General features: G+C 40.9%; 1 protein-coding gene across 4 annotated transcripts in view; it reads right to left on the bottom strand.

The window, feature by feature from the left end:
* Positions 1–2088: 2088 nt before the first annotated feature.
* UGGT1 (UDP-glucose glycoprotein glucosyltransferase 1) overlaps positions 2089–17949 on the bottom strand; it is a 43195-nt gene continuing 27334 nt past the window's right edge. For all 4 annotated transcript variants that reach the window (XM_027661922.1, XM_027661921.1, XM_027661920.1 and 1 more), the window contains 15 exons: positions 17555–17657; positions 17009–17088; positions 16368–16557; positions 14547–14705; positions 12690–12775; positions 12266–12350; positions 11220–11308; positions 10632–10736; positions 10010–10094; positions 9292–9474; positions 7934–8094; positions 7351–7465; positions 6582–6698; positions 6118–6277; positions 2089–5741 (listed from right to left, as the gene is read on the bottom strand). In XM_027661922.1, coding sequence (XP_027517723.1) covers positions 5716–5741; positions 6118–6277; positions 6582–6698; positions 7351–7465; positions 7934–8094; positions 9292–9474; positions 10010–10094; positions 10632–10736; positions 11220–11308; positions 12266–12350; positions 12690–12775; positions 14547–14705; positions 16368–16557; positions 17009–17088; positions 17555–17657 — 1744 coding nt within the window. In that variant the 3' untranslated portion in view covers positions 2089–5715. The remainder of the gene's footprint in view (positions 5742–6117; positions 6278–6581; positions 6699–7350; positions 7466–7933; positions 8095–9291; positions 9475–10009; positions 10095–10631; positions 10737–11219; positions 11309–12265; positions 12351–12689; positions 12776–14546; positions 14706–16367; positions 16558–17008; positions 17089–17554; positions 17658–17949) is intronic.

The raw sequence follows: 17949 nt of genomic DNA, 5'->3' as shown, positions 1-17949 counted from the left end.
TAGGCTTTGAATGTAGGAATATTTACTGTTACTGCTGGCCAAGGTGGAAGCATGAAGTGTAAATCCAGTGTCAGAATGAACCTTTCTGTGACTTCCAAGGCTGCTCTGGGGGAGCAGCAGGGTTTGGCAAAGTCAGTTCCTTGAGCAACCTCATGCTCTGCGTCCCATTGGCAGTGGCTGTGTTAGAGATGGCAGATTGGACATTCCAGAGGGCACAGGTTCAACTCCTTTCCTGGGGTGCATTTTTGCAGGGACTGCAAACCAGGCTGCACTTGTTGGACAGAGTAATTGAAGACATCTTCAGAACAGCTACGAGCTGGTGAGATGGGTGATGGAGGCACCACAATGCTGCTGAGGGGGGGGGTTCCAACACCAGTGGGAGGTCAGTGTTCTTTCAACAAGTTTTTTCAAACAGGGTTTGCAGTGACACTCAGCCTGCACTCACCACCAGTGAAGGACTGACCTGACAAGCTGGTCAGAGCCCAGTGAGACCTTCCAGTCAGAAGCCCCTGTGAGTGCCTGTATGGATGCAGGGGTTCCTGTTGTGGCACAGACTGCAGGTGACTGCTGGGGACAGGATTAAATTCAATGGCCTGGACTCTGGGGGCACTGTGGGGGCAAGAAGTCCCTGGGGACAAGACAGGAATGACTGTCACACCCAGAGCACAGCCGAGGGTGCTGGCATGTGCTGTGTGCTAAATTCAGGGGTGTTTTTGTATGCACAGGCACTACCATTTGTGCCCTGGGTGGGGGCCCAGGCCAAACCAGTAATCCAGGGAGGGTCTCTTCAGGCCTAGCACAGTGTACATGGAAGACTGGCATGGGGTATCCCTGCCCCTACATCTAAGCCCGGTGATGGCACCATAACTGTTGTAATTTGTCGAACTCTGAAGTGCATTTCTGTGACTTGAATTTTCATCTTGTTATGTCAGTGCAAGTATTTGACTAACAACAGTTGGAAACAGGCGACAAGAGCAGCACATGGACAGGTGATGTTTACCTGCAGACCAAGTGCTGCCTACCCTGGTATGTCTGTAAATCTGTTCCCCAGACAGAGCCTAAATGGTACATGGCAAACAAGGAAGGAACTGAGTGCCTGGGATTGTATGTAGAGGCTTCTCTGTTTTGTTTCTCCTGTGGGGACAGGAGCTGGATGTAAGCTGCTGTGCCCAGTACACCACAAGAAGCACTGAACAGAGCTTTGGGTTAAGTCCTGCTTTGGTTTTGTGGCAAACTCTTTGACAGAGGCACCCCCTGCAAGGCTGCAGCCTCAGCACAGGGCAATGGACAGTCCCCACATGAGCCTCTGTGTGATGGTGCAGAGGGGTGACTGTGTCTGCCCAGGCTGTTAATTCAGGGCACAGCTTTGTCTTATGCTGGAAAAGCTGGCTCTGCTTATTGATAAGAGCTGGACATGGGTGCTGGACAGGGTGCTCATAAAAAGCCCTGTTGTGTTTCGTTTAATACAATTTTTAAAATAGACTTTAGTTAAAAAAAAAAAAAAAATTACTCCCTTTCCTCCAGCCAATCAGTTTCTCACTTACACAGCTCTTTTGGGGTGGAGGAGGATCAGACTTGGGCGTAAAGTATGTACAGTCTCATGCTTAAATATGTACTTTGAAAAGCAAACAGGGGAGGGAAGTGTAAAACTCCTTATTGGTTGAGGAGGCCATAGCCACATGGCATGTATTTATTCTTTCTGGCTGCTTCCTTTTCCCCTCTTAGTTGTCTCCTAGGATTTATTCTCATTTTCCAAACCTGACCGAGTTCAAACAGCCAACTGTAGGAAAGCAAATACGTATTTCTATGGCATTCAGCTGGGCTTTCTGTGTCAAGCTGTCTACTTTATAGCTCTTTCGTTAATAAAGATGCTCTGGTTGAGAGGCTTGAGAGTCCTATAGGGGTTTGGAATTCATTCCCAGCTCCAAAAGAGACCCAGACACAGCTCTGTACTTGGAAGTATTATTGGTCAATCACTTTTCCAAGTGCTTACTATGAAGTATTAGTGGAAAACCTAATCAAATGAAGAAAACTGACATAGAAACATCTTTTATAAGTAGAATTGAAAAGAAAGACCTAAAAGGTAGATTTATATAAAATATTTTTATTCTTTTATTAACAGAAGTACTTCAGTTTAGGGGTTACTCCAATACCAACACTGGCAGATAGGAGGAATTCCTCCCTTTCCCTTCTAGCTTTTCAATATCCCAACACTTGAATACAGGAAGTGAAAAACATGTTCTAAGCAACACCATTAAAACCTCAGTTATCAGCCCCAAAGCAATCAACAGGACAGACATGGGTAAAGAACAGCAGAGGTTTTAATGATGTCAGATCTTCTTGTTGCCACTGCACTGGGAAACTCCCTGTGATCTTAGGTAACATTCAGTAAAGAGAAACTCCCAATACCTCGGGTCACTTGGTATCAGTGCCACACAGAGTCATGGAATATTCCTGAACAGATTATGGAAGAGTTGAATAAAAACAGTTCATGTTTTAAAAAATGTTTTGGTTCATAAGACTGTGACTGGATATTTACTGCTTTGTACACGTCCCTTTCATTTCCATTACAACCCATCCCCCAATATCTAAATGAAAAAGAAATCCTAAAGACTTATTTCTCTACTATTTGTTTCCTAGTAAGGCAGTGAAATCTTCCTTTTAAAGTAAAGTACAGGGCATTTCTCATTGTGAAGTCCCCACCAAGGGGACAAGCTGCTTGTAGCCAGAGATTGGAACACTGTCATCGCTTTGCCACAGAAGTGGCCTTTCTAGTCTGAGGAATCCAAATTTACTTTGTGACCTCTGTAATCCACATTTTCTACTTTTCACCATCATCAGTCTTACTAGTTACAGGACCAGGCCATCAGTGATATGATCAGAAGCAGCACTATTTCAATAAGCATCTCACTCCAAGATGCTTTCTAGATGGAGCTGTCAAAATATTTTTCTTTTAAGGCCCAGTTGAGCACTAAGAGCAATCATATACACAGATCCAAAATAAGTGATTATTCCCTTTATGACTGTTATTCTTGGGTGCAAATAAATAGTGGCTTCCCAGGAAAAATGGAAGTAGTTCACATTGAGAATGATCAGTACCATGTGCATTTTGTATCGTACTGGAGAACAGGCACAGGACTCTTACAAGCACTGCACAGGTATAGAATCTTACTGCATGTTTCTGGTTTCTTTCTGTACCAGTTGTGAGTTAGATGACTTTCTTAATAACAAGTGAATAGAAGAGCATGGCCTCTGTTAAGCAGAGGGAACAAAAACATCCTGCATAGCTTGCTAGATCTTATAATTTAAAAAAAAAAAAAAAGGATGCAGAGTGGGTTTTCAAGTGCATACATTAACTATCAGAATGGATGAGCATAATTTAAAAAAATAATTCTGTAACTGACATTTAATTTAAAAATATTTTCTCCTTATTCAACACCAAACAAGGCATTTTAAATGTTGTGCTGAATTTAAGAGGTTGCTTTGTTCTTGTCTTAGAGCTTCTAATAAAATTTGGGGGAAAAAAAGGAGCACAGATATGGTTCTAGATAGGAGAGGGCCATGTTTCACAGGAAGCTTCTCTTGTTCTGAGGGCTTTGGGCACATTCTTTCCTTATCCATCCCTGGATGGAAAGGTGGTGTACAGCTGCTGCCCACCTCTTCCTGTGCTCTTCCATGTACTCCAGCAAGGCTGAAGTGGTTTGCAGCTGAACACAGAAAGGACAATCTCACCTGTGCTGGACCAGCTGTTTAAAAGAAGCTAATTGACACAGTATGTAATTACTTCAATTTGTTGGCAGGAGCATTATTGTGTTTTACAATAGAAAAAAGTCCTTCTACTGTAAATCTGCTTATCCTTAACTGGAACAGTTTTGCTGGGAAGGGTAAGCCACCTCACCTGTAATTTCCAGAGTGCCAGGCAGACCATCTGAATTTAAAACCCCACAAAGTGGGAAATATCTAAGCTGGTGACTCTGTAAGGTCGTGGTTTGCTCTCCAGCCCTGCATGTTTGCACGGCTCTCCCACAGGAAAGGGGGATTATAAACTGTCCTTTCCTATACCTTCCCAGAACTAATCACCTTTGGTACCCACCAGAAGTGCAGGTGCAGAGATATGGGCCAGCCATGCCCGTGATGTGAGCTCAGGGACCCTGGATATTTCTCTTAATGTGCTTTCTTTAAGAGTTTGGGTTGGTGATTTGGGCCCTTGCTTGAGCTGGCTGCACGAGAGCTGCTTTTCTGTTCAGTCACCCCATCAAACAGTGTAAACACTCCAAAGGCATCTTTCAGATTCCTCCAAAATATGACAGGATGTATAATACAAAAATTCCAGAAGAATATCCTAAGTCAGGATTATCATTAGGTTGAGTGTCTTACAGCACAGAACATTTGCCTGTATAAAAACATGGGAGGCACAAAAGTAATCCCAGTTTGGATTTCTGCACAGGGAACCATATATTTTGTACTAGAGGTACTACTTTTAGTTCTTATGTTTCAATTCTTCCATCCCTCAGTGTTACAGGGAGCAGACAATAATCCTACAGAATGAGAGAAATGAGGTTTGAGCTGCCTTTTTTTTTTAATTGGTATGTTCATAACACAGAACTATGGCAGCATAAAAATGAAGATGTGAATACAAATGATAGAACTAGCCCAAGATAATTAATCCCTGCAAGAAGATATTTTCTTGCCTGTGCACAGAATGAAAACAAATGCAAGTGAAATATCCAGAAACCTCAAAATCAAATTAGGACTGTGTGCAAGCAAAAAGGATGATCAAAGGACCAAATGGGAACTAAGGCTTAAGACCCAAGAACTCCAAAGTTTTTATTGATGTGACAATGTCTCTGTTTGAAGAAAAATAAAGTTAATGAAATTTACATGATGATAAACTTCCAAGCTTCCACAGATTTTTCATAAGCAAAAAACATTCATGAATCAGTGAACCACAGCCAGACTAAAGCCCTACCAGTTTTGCAGACTGATTTAAACTTTGAGCAGGAAGGAAGGGAGGGTACTTTGATTCAAGTCAGATGGGCTAGGATGATCTCAGCTGCCAAATTCCATGTTCTCCTCACTTTGTAAGCTTAGGCATTTGTATTTGGATGGGCATTTAAACAGAGTGCAGCTTTACACAAGCCAAACCGTCAAAAGTTGGGTGATAAATGAAGACAGGAAATAGAAAAATCAAAACAATGCTAGATTTGTTACAAAATCAAGGGCAGACTCAACAAGTCTGAGAAGTTTTTCCAACAATCTGAAAACCTGCAAATGAAACAGTGTCCCAAATTCAAGGCATAATTCTAAGCCTTATAAGGTTACCTGGAAAAATTATCTCCATTAGATGAGGTTCGGACATATGTCTGCAATTCCCAGACTCTCAAGTTAGATCTGAGACAAGCTTGATCTTCATCAGTGGTTGAGACACTTGAAGGAACAGGCTGTGGCTTTTCCAGTGGACTTTGTTTGTTTCTGAAATGCTAAATTCCATCATGGGCTCTTTCATCTCCACCACAGGTGCAAAAAACCAGTAATGTTAATTCCAGCAATCCAGATCCTATTTCATATGCAGAAATTAACCCAAAGGCAAGTAAAAAAAATGCATACATCATCCCATTCAATTACTCAGCAGTTTTGCAGACATACTGGAAAAAAACTAGCTTTCAATATAAAAATTGTCTATGAAACAGTCTGACTTCAATTTGTCTGCATGGATCATAATTCCACGTGTGCTGCTGGATCTGCAAAAGAGGAGAGAAAAATAAGCACTCAGTTTCAGCTGCCTTGAATTGGCAGACTGATTTGAAAACCAGTATAAACCCCCAAGAATTGTTCTTTGCAGGGCACCAGTGCCCTGAGGACAGTTCACAGCCATGGTGCAGAGAGGTGCTTCTTTAAGGGCTAAGATAAGGCCAAGCTCACAAAACTGCAGGAACAGTGAGGGTCTTTAGCAGAACTGAACAAGTCTGTTCTCTGCCTTTCAGAATCATGTTAAGTTACACCCATCACAGCACCTGATTATTTAACAGCCTGTGCACTGTACAAGTGAGGGAGGACACAACTGGAGCAGTCCAACAGGCAGGGAGAAAGTTAAAGGAGCAGGAAAACAAAGATTACCATGTGTGTGTTGTCCTGGCATCTCAGCTGGTGTTCCCATTTCTTTTTCCTTCTGGAAAAGACTCTGGAGCAGTTTGATTTCTTGATCATAGTCCTGCCATTCTGGAACTATACGCACGGCTGCTTGCAGCTTGGGCTCTTTGGTCATGGGGTTGTTGCACTGCAAACAGAACACTTCAGGTGTACAAAATGTTTCTGCACTGAACAGAGATATGCTTCCCTCTGCTGGGATTAATCTGGTGGTGGTGAACAACATGTGTCTGTATTTTAGCTAGAGAGCAGTGCAAAGTCTCTTTTCAAATTCATAATAATGTCACTGCTCCAGGTAAGAGAAATACATGTTTTCAGCACTCAGGTTTTTAACTTCAGCTTCTCTAAGTCCCAATACAGGTTGAGGTAGGGAAGTGCCTCTAAAATTGGTATTTCATTGTGATGTAAGAGTGAGGAACCCAACCTGCACTCACCAGATCAATGGTTTTTGCTCTCTTCTTGGAGGAATCATCACACCATGTTTCACACCACAGCCACTCCTGTGGGAGGGATTTAATTGGCACCTGGTGGATCATGTTGTTTGGCAAATCCTGTTGTGCAGAGCAAGAGTTAGTAGCCATTTCCACAGGGTGCAGGATGGGAGAAGCAACCCCCCTCCCAACGAGACAGTACTGAGAAGGTGAACTTCTGTAAAGAGGTTTGGTTTCTTTTCCCCCAGTGCAAATATAAAGTGATAAATCCACCTCTCATTCCATTCCAAACAAAGTCCTTTGGAAAAAGCTTGTGTACTACAACTTCTGATCTTTGTTGAAATTTAGTTATTTAGCAAACAGTACTAAAGCAGTAATATGAGTCCAGTATCAAATCTGAACTGAACCAGTTTGGAAGACTAGACTTGGCTGATTAAACCATCGTGTTATTTTTTCCATCCATCACAGTAAAAGGCTTATCTCCAGGTTATTAATCTGTGCACAGTAAAGCAGTCAGAGCTGGGCAGCTCAAGAAAGAAGTACCCAGTTATGTTAGGTATTTGTTTGTATACTGGAAAATTTGATTGTCTTAAGACATTGAAGGGAAAGGTGTTGTTTGCACCCACCAGTTATATTTGATGCTATCAATTGAAGGCAGGGTATAAGAGGACTGCCACTGGCATCTGGCTGGGATGGAAGTCTGGCCAAGAAAAGAGAGGTGCTGACCTGCCACCATACCCCAGTAAGCCAAAACTAACACAATAAAACACACCTGATCAAGGTTGGACAGACTGTTGGGATCCTGACTGAGACCCTGGTACTGTCCTCTGAGTCGATCTCCAGCTGCTATCTTTCTGAACTTCTTCAGATCCACAACATACAGAGCACTACAGGAGATGGTGCAATTAGTAATGACATTTCACTGGGGGTAACTCACTGCAGACCCCGAGACACAATATGCTAAAACAATCTCATGGTAGCAGCACATCAGATGATCTATTACAAGGCAGGAAAGCAGTTCTAACAAGGTTGTGGCACGTGCAAAAAAGAATTTTCAACAAATCTATCTTAGCTTTGCAGTCCCTTCTTCCAACATCTGTTATTAACAAAGGAAGACATCTGTTAGTTAATGCTTCAGTTCTCCATCTGTAAAAGTTGTAGCATACTGAAAACAACTTCAGTGTCCCTAGAGCTTCCAATGCCATGCCACCTTAAAGAGGCAACAGTAAGCAAAAAGTGGTTCATGCAGCATCACACACCTCAGCTAATTTTCTGCTAAGTCTAAGTAGCAGCAAAAACTTTCCCCCTCTATTTTGAAAAAGCAAAAAAAAAAAAAAAAAAGAATGCTTTGGTACCTGATGTGGTATTTTCTTCCAGCTAAATGACTTGCCCAGTATCCTGACTTCCAGAACCTGTAGCCATCCATTTCTCTTCGGCTGTCACAGAAGGGAGTATACCCATAAGGAGCTCCATCGAGGTTGAAATCTCTCAATTCCTTTAGATCTGTGCGCACAATCTGAAGGGAAGGGACATTTTATTTTTATTTCTAGAAGCCTGCCATGGGTTATTTGGCAATGCTGGTCAGGATTCAATTCAAACTGAGCAAACAGCTAAAGGAAGAATTACCTGTTGTATGTGGCAGTCTTTAGCATTACGTGTAGGTAGAACAAAAACACAGCACAAAAGGTGTTGTCTCCCCTGCCCTTAGAGCCTGAGCAAATAAAACAGAGCTGGAAATAATCTGAGAGGGGTTGGTTTCACAGCTGAAGTGCAAAACTGTTAATATGCAGCAAGAATTCTCACTGTATGTGAACTCTACTGTGATCCTTTGTATCCTTTCCTCTTCGAAGTTTGCAGCCCCTTCAGGGATGAAGGCTTTTTAATGTCTTTTTGACACAGATGTGGCATTAACAGTACTCTAAAAATACCACTCTGATGGGAAAAAATACCTTAATATCTCTTACAAACAGAGAAAAAAACTGTCTAAAATAAGAACAGTGTAGCTGGAAATTTATCCTTGGTGATACATCAGCATAAATTGTAATGGTTTGAACTGGTGTGGGATCACACTGTACATATGCCAAAAACCCTAAGGCAGTTTGCACTCACATGTTGCTAATCTGTACTTCTCAGATTCATTTGTATTTTTGAGGGAGTAGCATTTTTGGCAGTCCTGCCTGTGCATGTTTCCTGTGCTTTCCACCCGTTCAGGAGTGAGCACACACAAAGCCTTATGGTCCTGTTTGTCCTGCAGCAGGACGTGGCCTTATGCACAAGGGATTCACCTTCTCCTCCTCTGAAAGTCACTCAGATGTGGCCAAGTTAAAAGCAGGGGCCTGGGAGGGCAGGGTGTTTGGTGACTTAGGAAAATACTATCTGTGGTAAGTGATCTGCAGGGTGGGAGAACAGACCAAAATGGAAAAATAGAAGAGTGAAATGAGAATCTATTTGGCAAACTAGCTGGAATCACAGTGAGGGAACAAGGGATCAGACAACATAAAAGACAGGCCAACAAAACCTATCTGGGTGGGAACAGGCACAAAACCCAGCCCTCACTGAAGCATGTTACAGAATAAACCTCCAGTCATACTTGTGAAGGCCTCAAACTTGCTAACCTTCCAACAATATGGAAATTGCATTCAAAAACATACTATTAAAAAAAAAAAGAGAAAGAAAAAAGGAAAAGATCAAGTAATTCCAGCCTCTGTGTTACCTGATCAGCATCCACAAACAGGATTTTATCCACAGCTAATGGGAAGAGCACATCTAGAAAGAGGATCTTGTAACCCCAGATGATTCGCTGTTTCTCTGTTTGTTGGTGGAGCCAGCGTGGCCATTTATACTGGACAAGCTCATACTGGAAATTATACTTCTTAGCCATGTATGGGATGAACTCCTGCAGAGGGAGGGGAAAAAAGCAGCTTATCTCAGTTCTTTGTTCCTCTGCAGGAAAAGAAAAGCGCATCACAAGAGATGGAGTTCAGTCTAAGGCACAGAATATTAAAAAATGAAGCACCACAAAGAAAATTAGTTTCATTGTTACTTCACAAAAAGACAGATCCCCAAACTGAACAATCAGTACAAACTGTAAAGCCAACTATCATAAGACAACTAAATATTTTGGAATATTTCCGCATGCAATTCCTTATGAGCCGGTTCAAAAGAATGCATTACTCAAATCATAAAATTTCACAGATGGAAGAATTATTTAGGAGTATACAAAGCAGTGTAAGTGGGAGTAATAAAATGAGAGAAAAGAATTACGAGAATTTTTTTTACTGGAACAAGTTGTCCCATTGTTACATCAGTTGACATTCTCATCTGAGGCATTCCAAGGGATGCTGGTACAGCACAGCCATTGGGAAGGGAGGGAGAAGCAGATTGTGGCATCTTTTCCCCATCACTGAATAGATTTCTAATTAGTAACAAACCTTGAATGTAGGTGATAAGTAGTTCTTCAGAAACCAAAACTTTAAAGGAGTCTTGGTATGTTTCAGCACAGACAACATCATTATGCTATCAAAAAAAAAAAAAATAAATTAAGCAGTTACAGGAAAAGCTGTCACCCACTAGAGACAAGCTGTGTAACAATTACTAATTGCTGGTTTACATGATTAAACTATTTGCACTTATGTGTCAGGTAACTAACCTTCACACATGAAGAAAAAGTGGGTAGCTTCAACCTATTGTAAATTGCTTGATTTTATCTACAAAATTACTAACCTCCCACATCTGTATATTTTAACTTGTTAGAGAATATATGACCTGTTGCCTTTCACAGTCCTTTAAGAACAGAAGTTCAGACTCTTTTTGCAAAGCAGCTATGACTGTAACTGCTTAACAATACATTAGTTATATTGTAGTGAGAAAATTTAGGACAGCAACATACCATCTATTAAACTAAGTCTATTTTGAACTTATGAATATTCTGCAGACAAAAGTTCCTATGATACAGTAGATTTTTTTATACTCCTGCAAATGCTACCCATTTTCCTTGTGCAAAGCAGGTCACATTATCACTTGACATCCCTGGATTATAAATTCTGAACTAACCGTAGGAATCTCTCATATAGATGTCCTGAAGCCACAGAGAATATGTTTAGTACATCATCCTTATCCTGTTTCACATCTTCATTCTTTTGTCCTCCTGTGAATCCCCTGAAAGGACAAATATGGTTATATGAAGGACAAGATAGCAAGGGCCAGGTGTTTAGGAAAGGCTGCAGATACAGAAAATGGCTGCAGTGCTGGTTTAACACAGTTGGTCTGTGGGGTTTAGTGTCATCTCCCTGCTGTCCAGGGCATCTCCCCCAGGACACAGTGCTGTGCACACAGACAGGGCAGGCCCAGTAGCTCACAGATGAACACCTTTTGATTGAGAGAGTGCTGGCTGAGGTGCAGCTCCTGGGAAGGAACAATGTTTTCAGGCTCCCAAGTAGCAGTGGGGGGAAGGAAGAGGAAGGGGAAGGGGAAAGTGCAGAGCAGGAGCCCAGGTCTCTAGAAACAAAGGAGTCCTATGAAAGATAGCCCTACATTCAAGCAGTCTTAATAGACAGCTGTGGAATATCACAGACATAATGGCTTTGTCAAATAGCTTTACAGTTTCAAGAGACCTGCAGGTTATCATTGAATTAGTTTTACCATTTGAGAGATTCCCAAAATCCAGATTCATTCTCACTGGTGCCATCACTTAGTAGATCTTCATTCATCATATCAAGCTTTTTCTGAACCTGTAGGGCAAACATGGCTTTAGTAACTGGATCCATACATTGGGCAAATGTTATCCTGACACTGGTTCTGTTTGTACCTGTTTGAATTATGCCCCATGAGCTGACAGGTAAACTAAAAGCTATCTGTGAAAACAGCTTAGTAATGAACTGACATTTTCCAAAGGGATTCCACAGCTGCTTTTAGACACCAAAGGCATTTTAGTCTGAATGGTTAAAATGCTTTCCTAAGAGGTGTTTAGTGAGCAACCTTGATGACTGAGGCTGGCAAAGGAAAACCCTCAAAGAAACCAACACACACACCTCAAAGAAAAAAAAGAAAACAAAGAAAAAAAAAGATTTCAAAGCAGATACACAGGCAGTGAATCAGGAGAACATTCCAGAATTACTCAGGCACAAGCAAATGCTGTCAGGAAGTGTGAACTGGCTGTGTTATAGCCATCACTTATCTATCAGTTGTCCTCCTTAAACTTCTCAGCTTTGTCAGCTTTTACCTGGTTGGCAACCCTAAGAGGCAGTAGATAAGTAATTTAACATTTTTATCTTTTTAAAAATGTATTCTCACCCACACTGTGTCAGACTGACAGAAAATGTATTGCCAGACAAATAAAATTTATCTGTAATGAATAAAATACTGGCTCAATGGACACACAGACACAAAGATGTCATGTAAAACTGCTTTTTCCTGAAGTCACAAGCACAACTAAGTCAGGAAAACATGAGTATAATTGTTTCTCAGGGACATACAAAAGGAACAGCACTTACAAGTCATTCTCTCCTGCATCAAAAGCCCAAATCAATCTACAGATAACACTCTGTATCACTGATACCATAACACGAGCTTTGTGTAGACTGACTCCAGTGTGGGCTTGTGGGAAGGGAGATCAGGCTTTAATCAGTTCCTTCCCTGCTGGTGGTCAAAGAGTCTTTTTTAAGAGCAACTCTAGTTTTTAAACTCACCTTCACTTTAATAATTTTGCTCTTGAAGTTATTGAGAACGATAATGACTTCGCTAGCCTCAGGCGGAGAGTCTGTGCCATCGTGGCTGAAAATACAGTAAAGCACTCTTACTACAAAGCAGAAATACAGTTTTTATTTCTTCTGCACATTTTTCTACAGGTATTAAGCCTTAGCACTGTGAAACAGGTTTGAGATATGCGACAAAGTAACAAGTACACGTATTTCAACACACTTACTGGGTTTTTTAATTAATTGCATCTTGTGTAACTTATGTTCAGTATGAAATGTAATTAATTTGCTGTTTAATTTGCTGTTCAAGTCACTACACTTTGGCAAGGGAACTGTTAGATTCACATATTACAATGCCTACCTACTTGAGAAGTTTCACAGGAAAAAGACTGAAGTATTTCTTATACTGTCCTACCTGTAGATCCTGTAAATATCTTCAGATCTGCCCTTTCTCAGTCTTAGAGTCCATGCACCAGGATTGGCTTTTAACTGGAAGTAACCCTGGAAAGTGAAAAGAGTATTTGTTAGTTTCCAGAAAATGCAAACGCAGAAAAATTTAAGTCATGTATTTTTACTCACTGTTTTATACCTGAAAAGTTATTTGCAAGCCAGCTGATTAACATAACCTTAAGGCTTTAAAACCCAGAGAACAGGAGAAAATCAAAAAAAATTCCATACAAAATTCAAAACAGGAGTATGTAGAGGTGTAGCATTATTTGTTAGATGAGAGAAAATCTTTCAGAGTGTTCTGATGGGAACAGTGCAATCCCAAAGTCTTTTTCTGCAAAAGCTTGCCTTCACGAAGGAGTGAGGGAATTTCAAAACACTAGTTGGTAACTACACAGCAGTACACAACAAAATCTAAAGGAATTCTGAAGCTTAACAGACTGGTATTTTATCTACAGCAGAAAACAGTAACATAATTCATATGTTACCAGATACCTCTTCTACAGAACTTAAAAAATTACAATGTGAAATTCAAATATTGTATTCTAGTTGAAGCTTCAGATTCCAGATCTGAATATTTTTCTGTGATTTAGATCATTACACCTATAGAAGACCAGCTTCAGTGGTCCATCCAGTTTTGTACTGTGGCCCCAAATGCTTGCACTTCCTATGTAAGCCAGTCTACTATAAAAACAAAATTAAAAAAATATTTCAAAAAAGGGCACAGGGCATGTTCCTGGTCTCTGGATGCCCCTGCACAGTACAGACACTGAGCTGAGGAAGAGAACTCCCAGATACAGCATTGTACCTGTGGTGCACACATTCTGGTTTAGCTAATTAGAAAAAGGACACCTGTGAGCCATTAAGCTTTACTTCCCAACATACACACACACATGTGTTCACATGTAAAGTAAGGGACACATTCCTTTCTACAGGCAGAAATACTACATCATTCTAGGATACACTCTGGCTAAGAAAAGGCACAGACAAAGAGAAAATGAGCACAAGAATTTAAAAATAAGTATTTAGTGAATACTTTTTTTCTATGTTTTTTCTTTAATACCTTTAAAGATTAAAAACAAAAACAAAAACAACAACAACAACAAAAAAAAACATAGGAGGCAATTTACTCCAGCTTTTCACTAACATTACATGTCAGGAAAACATTCCAATGACTTACTTCCTTAGCCATAATTTCAGTCCATTACCTCTCCCACAGCCCGGTGTGGAGACTGAGAACAGACTGATCTCTTATGCCATGACCTTACAAAGGCAGCTGCAGGGACCAATCATATGCTTGGATTTCCAGCACCTTTTCTCAACTAAAATAAGCAATTCCCATTCTTTCACACTTCCTTTACTTTCTACCATGTTGGCTATACTTGCTGACTCTCTCTGTTGGTTCCACAGATCTCCTGAAGAAATGGGTCCCAAAACAAGACAGCCATCCACCTGAGGCTCACAGTACCAGAGCAGATGGCCTAAGGGGTAGGTACCACATCTAGGAAAAACAGCTGTCTGACCTTCCCTGGAAAGAAGCTGCTTAGCAATACTGGCAGCATTTTAAGGCATTCCAGAGGACCCTTCTCAGCCAGCTGAAGGGAAAAGAGCACATCCTGGAAAAGGTAAGAGACAGTACAAACACTGTGAGGTTTCAGCCAGTGTTAGAAACAATGTAGTTCTGATGTATTTGGAGGCAGCTGTGGAATGCAAGCAACAACCCATACCCACAACCCACACACCAGAAAATCCTCAGGGGTTTGTGCAAGTGGCTGTGCTGACTGGAGCACCAGTGAGCTGTTGCCTGTTTCAGTGGAACACTTACCAAGTTGGCCATAACGATGGTATCAACGATGACAGGGCTGGTTGAAGTCCCCAGTGTAAACTGGAGTCCTCGAGGTGGCTGCCCAGTAGTAATGTCATAGCAGTGGCCTTCCAGCAGCAGGTACTCCAGTTCATATTCTGCAGCTACAATGCTATCCACCTGTAAGGAACAGATATTGCTGGCTGCAGCACTAGCTCTGAAGTGCCAATTTTTAGTCCTTTAGTCATAATTTTACCAGAGTAATGTTATCATTAAACAAATATCTAGAAAGCCTCCAAGATCTCAGCTCCTTCTAATGACAAATTTCACACAAATACTGTTAAGAGTGGCCCTGACCAAATGAATTTGCATCTCAACTGGTAATATGCTAGGATAAGAAAAGGGAAGGATTGTTGCTCTATTCTACAATTTCAATTTTTTTTAACATTTACCAGAGAATGTACTCTGGCATTTCATAAAAGGTATATGACGGGCTCCAGAACTTTGACTGTAAATCTGATTAAAACTGGTCTCACCTAATACTAACCATCAGAAATAAGCATTTTGTTTTGCTTTGTGTTACTCTTACAGTGCGTAAGGTACTGTCAAGAAACATCAATTTCTTTTTCTCTACACCAAACTAAAGTGCCAATAAAAGAAGAATAAAAAATACACCCCCCACAAACCCAAAAAACTTGGGTCCCTACCAGGCTAAATTCAGATGTAGCCTGAGGACAGTACATAAGCAGAATATTAGTCTAATCTCACAAAGCATCTTCTCTCATGCACATCCAAAAGGACAGTTTAATTGCTACAGCACCAACAGACTGGATATTGGGAGCTGGAAATGGTGCACCTGCAAAAGTAAAGCTGCTGTTTATTTGGAAGCTCAGGATGGCACTTTGAATGCCTGAAGCATTTTATCTCCCCCTCTCTCAGGCTTTCAATTAATCTAAGGGGTGGGCTTGAGAATCAGAGGCTTGAAATGTGTAGCAATATCAGTGGTTCATTAACAGCTTTACAGTTAAGAGATGAAAAGCAAAAAAAGTCCTAAACCCAGACATACCAAACCAAAACCCAAACCACACAACAACACATCCAGTTTCCTAGATTTCTGAATAGCTAGTACAGGATTAGCAATATCAGAATATACCACAATAATGCATCATATTCCCAAACAATATCAGAGATGCAAAAGAGGAGACTAGCAATAAACATTCAGTGAGAAAGGAACCCATGTTTGTAATGACCACAAGGCTGTACAGACTGCTGCTTTTCCAGAGGCCTATTTATAAGGGGTTTGACAGTCTCATTACACATGCAACAGACAGGTTTTTCCTTATTTATCCCCATGTATGCAGGGCAGCACTGCCCAGATCCATAGTTTAACAGTGTGCTTCAAGGCCCGTTCAAACAGCAGTGAGCCCCTGAACCTACAGCAGCTGGGCAGATTTCTGCTGCATGGTTTTACTCTTGTATTGATACTGCATGTCCTTTTGTGGGCCATAGGAATGTTTGCCAGTAACAAAAGCTGGGAAAATGAACAGGTGCCTGAAACCAGCTTGGTGGCTTCTTGGAGCAAGGTTTGAAGGTCCTGCTTCAAGCCTACAGTATTTCTGAACCTCTGGTTCAGGCACCCACGAGCAATTGAGAACAGCAATCTTGCTGTCAGGGAGCTTAGGTTTCCCTGCATCCCTCCTAGAATTTAGAGGTCTGCAAATATCCACAGTTCTGTGTTTATTGGCATTTTAAAATTCTACATTTCTTTCCCATAACAAAAATAAGCCCTGGAAAAACACCACCATTTAAATGCAGTAGTAGGAAAATACTGGTTTCTCTTACCTCCTCTAAGTAAATATTGTCAAGGTCATAGGGGGTTCTGACAGACTCCACCATCCAGCTCTCGGGGGTATTTAGGTTCAGAGTGAACAGTGGAGATTGGGGCATATCCAAAAACTTGGCAATTGGTCCTGGAGCAAAGTTATTCTCTGCTGTGAAGGAAATCTCTGGCTCCAAAACATAGCGATAAAAGCTGAAATTTTGGAAAGAAAATGTTAGAACATATTTCTGCCAAACTTTGCTAATATTTCACTCTCACTGAATTTGCAGATGGCATCAGCTTTCCCTGGCCTCCAATGTCTCCAAGCCTTTGTCCAAAGCAACATAGGCTGTGTTGACCTTAGAACAGGTCAGAATTTCCATCTTGAAGGACCAAACAAGAACATGCAAGATTCAATCATTAAGATTAGTAAGTTATTTAATTTTTATATATATGAATAAAGGCACCCAACTTGTAAACCAGCAGAACTACCTCATGCTGTCCACAAATTCCCAGATTCTCTGTGGGAAATTATGCTATTATATAAATGATCTCAAAGCAGTTATTGAGACTTCCTATAGGACATTTGACCACGCTCCTGTGCTTGCACATTCCAACAGGTTTTACTCCTCTCTCTCTTTAACCCTGGCATGGAATTGCTTACCTTTTCAGGGGCATGTCAGAAAGTTTGGACTGGCAGTTCATAAACACTCTCAGGTTCATATTTATCAACTGGTTCAAAACCTAAAGTAATGAGAAAGAGACACCCCTTAAAATGCTAATGAGGAGAGCTGACCACTGCTTTTATAAACAGGACCTCAGGGAGGCATGTTACCTGCTCCTTCCCAATCCTCCCTTCTCATGATTTGCTTTACCACACTCAACTTTTAATTGGTAGGTTTAAGAAGAGTTACCTGCTCCTCCCATTGCAGACATTCTTTATGGCATGCTGAGACTTTCTTCCTCAAGAGCAGAGTCATTGCAAACTAAACTGTTCAAACAGTGAAACTAAAAGCTCTCAAGACAATACCTGAGCACAATTCTGTTAGTGTGTAGTCTAGCCTAACTAGTTTTTCCACCAATAAATGTATTGTGCAACTCAACTATTAGAAGGCCACTGGTCACCACCCAGTTAAGGAGGAAGATGAACATTTCAAAATGACAGAACTGAGACAAACTTTTGAAGTGCATCATGACATTGCCCACATACCAAAAGTAACGGAGCAAGCCTTTGAGCATCTCTGGTCACAGGATCAACAATAGCCACAACATCAAAGTATGTCTCCCCCTCTTTTGGTCTCAGTTTAACTGCACTAAACAGAAGAAAACACAGTTCTGAAGTATCAAACATACAGATAAACATATGAAAAACACTACTGTCCATCTCTTTCTGAACTCAAATTGCTTCTTAAATGCTGTGCACCTTCTGAAAGTAGACAGAGGAAAAAATAGGTATATACATACATGTGTATAGAGATAGGTAGGCAGATAAAATTAATTTTTGGAATCTTTTCTTCCTGAAAACTGTTGGGGACTTTCCTATTGCTACTTAGAGTTTTTTTAAGAACTAAATGCAACATAAAACAATGGGAAAATTGAAAGACA

This window comes from Corapipo altera, unplaced genomic scaffold, assembly GCF_003945725.1.
Source record: "Corapipo altera isolate COAL_440 unplaced genomic scaffold, ASM394572v1 175, whole genome shotgun sequence".
Classification (NCBI taxonomy): domain Eukaryota; kingdom Metazoa; phylum Chordata; class Aves; order Passeriformes; family Pipridae; genus Corapipo; species Corapipo altera.
This window is presented reverse-complemented; position numbering and strand designations above follow the sequence as displayed.